The following is a 9,154-nucleotide window of genomic DNA, read 5'->3' as shown; positions in this document are numbered from 1 at the left end:
TCCTTTTAACCTTGACTCACAAGTACTGTTAATTCTGCTGTATCTGTGCTGTCGATTACTACTTTTCATACTTAAAATTTTTTGTGCTTCACACAGTCCCCTTTATAAATTCCACTGGACTAGCATATTTTTTTTTCCTGGTTTAGATTTTACTCTTGAGAATGGTGCACAAACACTGTATCAGAACTTTGAACAGGAAGATTCTGTAGGACTCATCCTATCAGAGAGAACCTTGAAGGTTCTGCTTTATGATGTCTCAAGGAAAAGACTAGTCGCTTACCTCTTAAGTACCTTCTGATCAGCTGCCTTTGAGCCATCAAGATGCCTATGTCTCCTCTGCCATCAGCTCTTCTTTCTCACATGATAGCTATTAACAATGTGCCTCCTCCTCCACTTCGCAATATACCAAGTGAGTGGGGCCTATTTTGTCAGTCTCATTCCATAGTTATTTTCAGTGGAACTTACCCCTAATAGAAGAAATGAGGCATTTGAGGATTGCTAAGGGTGTTGGGAATCTTATTGGCAGTGTAGTAAAATGGAAAGTAATTGGAGATGTAAATCCTGTTTTGTCCATCTAGATCCTGCTCAACTCCTTAAGTGTCTCTTTATTTTTATTTTGTTTTGTTTTTGAAAATGAAGATCTTTATGAATGCTTACAGCTCTAAAAAAATTAAGATACTTTTAAAGAGAAGAGAATAAAAGGCTCCAAACAGGTCTTATCCCCCTGCCTCTACTTCACCTCCTCTCTCTCCCTACTCCCCATTTTAGGTCCTGGGTTTCTGGAAGATCTTCTAGTTCTCCAGCAGAGTTGACCTTACCATTCTCCATAGAAATGAATATTTAATCCTCACTAACAGAATTCTTATTTCAGGTTTACAAAGAAAAAAAAAAAGAGATTTCCTATATTCTGATTAAAGGGTTTATTCCCAATTTATTTAACATTTATTTTCTAGTCTTTGGCTTATACTATCATAGAGATTATTATATAAATATAGAACTAAATATTTGAAGTTTATACAATTGAATTTTTAATTTTTTGTAGTCTAAACTCAGAACATTTCCTCAAGATTGTAAACACTCACTATAGCCATGAAATTCATGCATCTATTATTTGAACACCAATATATTGATCAGTAATGTGTAATAGTCTTAGTGTTGCTTGAGATTTAAAAAAGAATTTTAGGTAACAAAAATAATTCTTACAACAATTTTTACCTTCAACAAAGCATTAACTTCTTATTTTTATTATTCATTGGGTAGATATAGAACATTGATTCAAGAAACTAACTCTATCCATCTTGTTACTGTCTTATGAGAGTTAACTCTTCCAACTATATATTTTTAAATTAACACTGATAATCTCCAGAGAAAAAAGTACAAGAAGTAGTAGTTGATATTCTTTGAAATATATTGAATAGTGTTATACAAAATCCTATGTTAAACAGATTAATGCCCACATATGTTACTGTTATACATTTTCATGATTATTAAAAAAATATCTTGCATGTGGTCAAATTTTTACATTACTATTTGAGTGGAAATAAATATTTAATTTTGCCTAAAACCCACGGCTTCTATTGTTCAGGTTTTATTGTATAAAAGAAAAAAGAAAGTCACTCTAAGATTTTTTTTTTTTAAGCAGCCCAGAAAGCTCAGCATCTGGGAGTTAAAAGATCAAATTAATTTAGAATCAATGAGATGAGATATGTGCCACCCTCTGTAGTGTCTCCCAAGGACACTTAACTTCTGTGAAGTGATTAAAAGATGAAAAATCAGCAGCAATTTAGATCTTATAACTGAATAGAGCATAATGGAAAGCAGAGGAGCTCCCTATTTTCTCTTTAGACGTTCCTCCTTGATGTTCTCTCTGTGACTTCTCTTTAGAGACGTGTCCTGCTTGCTTAATAACTGTGTCTTTGTGCTAATTCGAGCAAGTCTACGATTCCCCTTAGCAAACTCTGATTGTCCTGCTGAGACAATTATTTCATGAAAACCTATGTGTAGTGAATGTTCTCAATCTATAAAATGACTTAACCTGAATTACAAAGGAACTATAAGTGGGAATGATTCAAAATTCAACAAGCATAAGAAGGAATGTTCACAGTATCAAAAAAGAAAAACCCCACAAAAATCTAGTCACTACATATATTCTTATTTACTCTGAGTTTGGCTGATTAGTTAATTTAGATTTAGTGACTCGTATCTATCCTCTCTGTAAGTATTTATATATGAATCATGTTTATTGAATGTTTTCTATGTGCAGTGAATAATCATTTTGCATGTTATGTTGTTATGTCATGTATTCTTCACAAGAACCGTCTGAGGTCTGTGGGGGCAGAATAATTACCCCCAATGATGTCCAAGTTTTAATTCTCAGAACCTGTGAATATGCTATGCTACATGGCAGGGGCGCATTGAGCCTGTAGATAGTTAAGAGCAAACCAGCTCATTTTGAGCTGTATTATTTTATACAATTTCCTGAACTATTCAGGTGCCTACCATAATTATAAGGTCTTTACAAGTGAAAGAGGGAGGCAGGAGAGCCAGTTAGAATAAGGAGATTTGAGAAAGACTTGACCTACTATGGCAGGCTTCAAAAGTGGTAGTGGGACACAAGTCAGAGAATGTGGGCAGCCCTTAGACGGTCAAAAAAACCCAGAGATGCATAGAGGTGGATTCTTCCCTAGAAACGCCAGAAGGAATTCAATGCTACAACTTGATTGTAGCTGAGTGGAAATCACTTCAAGATTTTTATCTCCAGAATATAATACAATTCTAAGACAATATGTTTGGGTTGTTTTAAGCAACTAAAGTTGTAGTAATTTGTTACAGCTGCAATAGAAAACTAGTACAAGTTCTATGTGACAGATGACGATAAAGGAGGCTTAGGTTTGGTACTAAGGTTCATCCAATTGTCAAATGGTTGAGGCTCTTCCTGGTACTGTGTAAGTGAACTCTCTACTCAAAACCTGCCAAACAACAGTACTTTGGTTTTCTCCTTACCCACTACTATGAAATCCCTTGTCCAGTTTTCTAGTTAAATAATGTATGTACAGTTGACCCTTGAACAAAGGAGCATCTAACCCCTAGATAGTCAAAAACTTATGTATAACTTTTGAGCCATATAAAACTTAACTATTAATAATTTACTGTCACCTGGAAGCCTTACTATTAAATAGTTGATTCATTCTTATAAAACTTAACTATTAATAACTTACTGTCAGCTGGAAGCCTTACTATTAAATAGTTGATTCATACTTACATATTACACTGTATATAATTGTAGACTGTATTTTTATTAAAAATAAATTAGAAAAGAATGTTATTTAAGAGTCATAAGGAAAATACATATATAGAATTATTGAAAAAATTTTCATATAAATGGATCCATGCCATTCAAACTCATGTTGTTTAGTGGTCAACTCTATATTAATCTCATTTGGCCATTTGGCTACTTAAGCACTATTGGTTTAAAGAGACAACATTTTACACACCTTCAGACATTCCTCCTTGGCTGTCTAATAGACTCTAAACCGGAGACTCGTAGACACTTCAAATAGTTAAGCTATGTGTGCCAATTTAGCATTTGTAGTCGTTTTTCTTTGAAACTTTCATGTCTTCTGTAGGCTCTCTGACCTGTGCTTCAGGATTCTTCACAACTTGTTGATACTAGGAAGGAATGTGTGTTCTCAAGAGCAAAACAAAAAAGTCATGCTGCTTTTTATTCTGGATGAGAATTATTTAAAAAATCTTACGGTTAGCAAGCTTATGGTAGTTCTACCACTTGAGTGAAAGTATCTGAACAGAGCACATCCCTGACCCATGACTTGAAAAATCTGGTGGTTTTAGAAATTAGACTTATGCGGGGATAGCAGTGGCATAGTGATAAGTTGATTTTCTGAAAAGACAGAAGGAAGAAAAAACAATCTAAAAAACTCGTTAATGGAAGGTAGGAAGCTGTCCTTCATTTGGCTTATGACCAGGAATAAAGTCTACTTGGCTATCTTTATTCGGGTTAATATGCTACACCTCTTTTTTTTTCAGACTTATTAGGCTCCTGAGAGAGGCGGCATTTAAGTATATTTTGCATTTTAACTACCACTTGAGTGAGAGAAAGCATTTCTTTGTTTTTACAGTAACACAATTGTTTAAAGCTCACATGGCATTTGCAGGTATGTTTTACTTGTTCCAACATATAAGGATGTAGAAGAAAAGAAATGTTCAAGAGAAGATCAGAAACACTTTAAGGAATTTAGAAAAAAGGACTCTTCAGTGAATGTTTATCTTTACACTTTCTTATTTACAACATGCCATTTACTGATATTAAACTGAACTATATTGGGCTGAGATAGCTTCTATACTCCGAAGCTTGAGTTTCTGTGAACTGACCACAGCCTCATTTAGAAGTCCACTTCTTTAGTAAGGTGCTGAGTTCCAGCCAATCACAGCAGCCATACTTCAGTCAATCACAGACAGCCCGCACTCTATATTGTGTTCTTATTGGCAAACATCAAGCTGTAACCAATCCAGTTATTTTTCTCCCTTATTTCCTCACCTCTGTTTTTTTTATACATAACTTTTCTCTTCCTACACCTAAATGTTAACCCACTGTATGGCTGGCTGGAGACATTCTGGGGACTGTCTAATTTTAATTGTTTTTGTTCAATTAAACTTTTCTAAATTGTCTGAAGTTTTCTTTTAACACTGTAAACCTAAAAAAGACTGTCATCATTTCTAAGACTTCAAAGTCTTTTTCTGAAATTTGAGAATTTTTTAATTCTTTAGTACTTAAGATGAAAGGAGTTTCAAACCATGTATTTATTTGCAAAAGTGAATATTGCACCATTTTAATGTTTTAAATCATTCAAATCCTGGGAGTACAGGTAAAAAAAAGAGAGGCTTTCCAGTGGAGAAGAGAAAGGTAGCAGACTGTATAATGTGTGAAGAAACAGAGTTAAAACAAAAAGAAGTAAAAGAAATGAGAATGGAACTTTCAAGAAAAAAATTAAGGGTGGAAAAAGATAGTTGAATGTTGTTTGCTTATTCTTGTTTGTATAGTCAATAACAGTTCCTATTGAAAATTACATCAGACAATTTAGGAAAAGAAGTATTTAAAAATTAGTTTCTCAACTTTACTTTTCAGTGAGAAAGTCACCCTTGTTAAAAAGATATTTAGCAAAAAAGGTGAATATTTTATTGAAGTAAAACAACAAACAGAACCCTAAACATTTCTTCTTTTTTAACCACTGTTGAAACTATCTCAATGTATCTGTACTTTTTGGTCAGACAATCTTGTGGCTTTTAGAAATTAGATTTATGGGGAGACAGCAGTGGCATAGTGATTAAGGTGTGGAATTTCCTCATGGCCGACTGAGGTTCGAGTCCTGGACCTGGTGGCTTGCTTTCTCACTTTCTCTTTCTCTCTGTCTCTCTTTCTCTGGCCAAATTAAAAAAAGAAAATAATGATGATGAATAAAATTAAATGCAAAAATTTTTAAAGAGTAAAAAGGAAATTAGACATAGGGGAACAAACTTGGGCTCCATTGGGCCTGGTGGTTCAGGCATGAAATGAAGTAAATTACAAACTAAGTCTGTCTGCTAGAGGCCAGGTTAGGTCTTCTCTGAGTCTACCCATCTGTTCTAGACCTATTGAAGAAATCAATCTTCTGTTATCATTAGTTCTGTATTGTCAGTACACTGGTCATTTATGTTGGCCTTCCACCCCCTTTCACTGAATTGATTTCTGGTTTCCCATCATAAACTGCAAACCAGATTACCAACTTGATAAGATGTAAAAAGAATTTGACCTTATTTATGCCCCACTTGAAAGCTGCAAGGATCCTACTCTCCTCCAAAGCTAAACTTGCAATCCGTTTTCCACAATTTGTTTTCTAAATCTTCCATGGTTTGGTTGAAATTTATTTCTTGCATCCTAGACCAGTGCACCAGTAAAACACTGGGGGTGGATTGTGGCATCAAGACCTCTTTTTCTCTCTCTCTCCCTTTCTATCATTGTCTTTCTGTGTCAACCATTTCAAAATTATTTAAAATCACAAAAAGGGAAAATATAAAATGCACACACAATGGCAGTTTTTCAGCATCTATTCATGCTATAACTATTGTCTATAAATTTTGTGAGCTTGGTCATTCTATTTCCCATTTACTAATTGTTTGCATGATAAGCATTAGAGATACAAAGACATGGAAAGATAATCATTTATCTTCAGATATTCGTCTAGCAAAATCATAACTTGTAATCATATATGATATCTAATGTGAAGATAAAAAATATTAAGAATGGGAACCAGAAATAGACATAGACATGCCACCTGGTGGCCCCGCCCTGCATTTATTTTTTTAGAATTTTTAAATTTTATTTGTTATTATTATTTAATTTGATGAGAGAAAGCAGGTCACCAGGTCCAAGACTGAACAATGTTCAGTCCTGTGGGAGTCCAGTGTCTTAACCATCACACTATCTGTCATCCCCACCCTGTGTTTTTAACATATGTTTAATATCAGCAAACATTCCTGGCTTTAAAAAGTTTAATAACAGTGTAATATTAAAGAGAAAACCTGGGATGTTAGGAACATTTTCTATAGTAGAAATAAGAGAATAAACTTATGTTTCTGTCATTAAAAATGACAGCAAAAACATGGGAAAATGTCTATTAAATAATATTAGGTTTGAAAAATAGAACTAATTTATTTGACAATAAAATAAATGGAAATTACTAACAAAAAAGTAGAACCTAGGCCCAGTCACAGGTGCAGGTAGTAGAGTTTTGCTGTATGAGGTTGGAGCCTATGTGAAGACCCTGGGATTAGATCTAGGGTTGATCTGAACATGTGGAGCACACACATGATACTGGCTGAGTCAAAGACTAGGAGAGGGGATTGTGGAATGGTAAGACCCAGTCAGGGGTCCTTGCCTCGGTCTATGTCTCTCTCTCAAAAATGAACTTAACCCAAATGTTACTTACGTATTATGTAAACTTATGGACTACATGATTACAACTCATACATACATAAAAGTATAGTGTTTATACACGTACATACACAGCTATGTATTTGAGTAATATCAAGGTTGGTTCCCATTATAGTCGCAGGTTTATACACCACCCCTAATGTACAGATTGCCAGAGATGAAAGGAATTTGAGAAGGAAGATGACATTTCAGGAACACAGGGTAGGGGCTGGCCTGGTTACACAGTGGATACACATAGTACATTAGAAGCCAGATTCCACATGGCACACCCTGGTTCAGGTTCTGACCCCAATGACTTGAAAGAGATGCTGGTACGTGTTTGTGCATGTCCAAAATCCTGATGGGATGGGGAAATGGAGGAGGGAGGCTTGCAGTGTGACTGAACTCCATCAAAGGTTGCTTTTTCTCTTTTTCTCTGATGAGTGCTTGCAGCTTCACGCAACAATGAAAAAAAGGAATAACAGCAATAACAGAAAAGAAAATAGGGCAGAACACTGACTTGGGGAAGAAGGGCTAGCAATCCAAAACTAAGTAACCACAGGACTACAAAGGAAACAATATGATAGGGCAGGATGTCACTCCTGGACACAATTTCAGAACTAAAGTATGTAATGAAATATGTGATGTACAAGTGCCATCCTAGCATGTCAGCAGATAATCATAATCTGCAAACTAAAGACCGACAGGAGCTAAACATGGATGGCAAATGCAACTTGAAGGGATGAAGGGACTCTAGGTCTTATGAAAATCCAGGAAGGAAGTAATTCTCCAGACACCCTAGCAGTGGAATTAGAAAACAAAGTCTCCAAATACAGTCCAGAAGTGCCAAGCACTTCTGCCCTGATAGCACAGAACAAAAATGCCATGAGTAGCAAACTCTCAATAAATGCTTATGAAATGAACACTGAAATCGCATCCTCTTTGATATTAACTCCTTTATCCCCTTCACTTTTGTAATATTTACGTTGCAATTCTTGTGTTGTTTCAGTGAATGCTCACTGCATTTCACAAACTAAACTCTAGACTCTTTTAGGGAAATAGCATGCTTTTTGTATATTTTTTTCCTATTTTATAAATTTTAATTTCTGCTTTTCTACTTTCTCCATTTAATTTTTTATTTATTTTAATGTTTCTGTCCTAACAAAAGTAGAATGTTTACTTTAAAAAAATACCCTTTTCCCCTTGTAATAGCAATATTTAGTGGAATGCGTTTTCTTCAGAGAAAGAATTTAATTATATTCCATAGGTTCATGTAAGCATTCAGTATTTTTACCTTGTATGTATTTTATAGTTTCAATATTGATATCTCTTTGGATTGAAGAATAAAATTTGACACATAATTTGCATTTCTCTATGTATAGTTTCTATATTCTTTCTGATTTATTTTGTACTTGATTTTTGTATGATGAGCAGAGAAAGTTACTGTGAGTTATTTTTTTCTTATTTATATCTGTAAACTTTGCTTTATACATTTTCATGCTATATAATTAGTATACTTTCCATGCTGTTTAAACTTTAGTTGTATATTTGTATGATTTCTTCATTCAGTCCTTGCTAATCTAAATTTGATAATCAAATGATGGTTTTCAAAGAGAACTCGTGATGGTATTTTTTTTAAAAAACGCCATATTTGTTTGCTAATAATTTATTGGAGAATAAAATTCATGCGTTGTATATTTTCCTTTCCTGAGATTGCTTTACTATTTTCCAGCACATTACCATAGAGAAGTCTATGGGCCAGACTCAGTTTTCTCTTTTTAATAGGCTCCCCTGTTCATCTGGATACTAAAATAACTATTTTTTTTTTATCTTTGACACATGGTGACATTTAGTTACTTATATAGTAGCATGTAGGACATCTAGTCTCTTTGTAAATCATGTAATATGATTTTCCTTTCTGCTCATGGGTCAAAACATTGTATTTAATTCTTCAGATTCAAATTTCTACAATATACAGGAAAAGTGTTCTTGTCTTATATCCATGAGTATTTTCTCCATGTGCTATTATTTCTGTCTTCATGTTTAGAAATAATTTCACATAGAGTATTTCCCCTTTATCTTCTTTTTGCTTTTGCTTTTCTTTTCTTTCTTTCTTTTTCTTCTTTATTCATTACAGAGCACATGCATACACATGTGAGATTTAAAAAAGAGGAATAGAGGGAAAGA

General features: G+C 34.2%; 1 protein-coding gene across 3 annotated transcripts in view; it reads left to right on the top strand.

The window, feature by feature from the left end:
* The first annotated feature begins 302 nt into the window (after window positions 1-302).
* Window positions 303-9,154, top strand: part of CNBD1 (cyclic nucleotide binding domain containing 1) — a 468,077-nt gene continuing 459,225 nt past the window's right edge. For all 3 annotated transcript variants that reach the window (XR_336323.1, XM_006160740.1, XM_006160742.2), the window contains exon 1: window positions 303-409. Coding sequence is in view for 2 of the 3 variants with exons in the window: in XM_006160740.1 (XP_006160802.1) it covers window positions 322-409 (88 nt within the window). In the remaining variant the exon portion in view is untranslated. The remainder of the gene's footprint in view (window positions 410-9,154) is intronic.

This window comes from Tupaia chinensis, unplaced genomic scaffold, assembly GCF_000334495.1.
Source record: "Tupaia chinensis unplaced genomic scaffold, TupChi_1.0 Scaffold000707_1, whole genome shotgun sequence".
In the NCBI taxonomy this organism is placed as follows: Eukaryota; Metazoa; Chordata; class Mammalia; order Scandentia; family Tupaiidae; genus Tupaia; species Tupaia belangeri.
The sequence above is the reverse complement of the archived record's forward strand: the minus strand, read 5'-3'. Positions and strand labels throughout refer to the sequence as shown.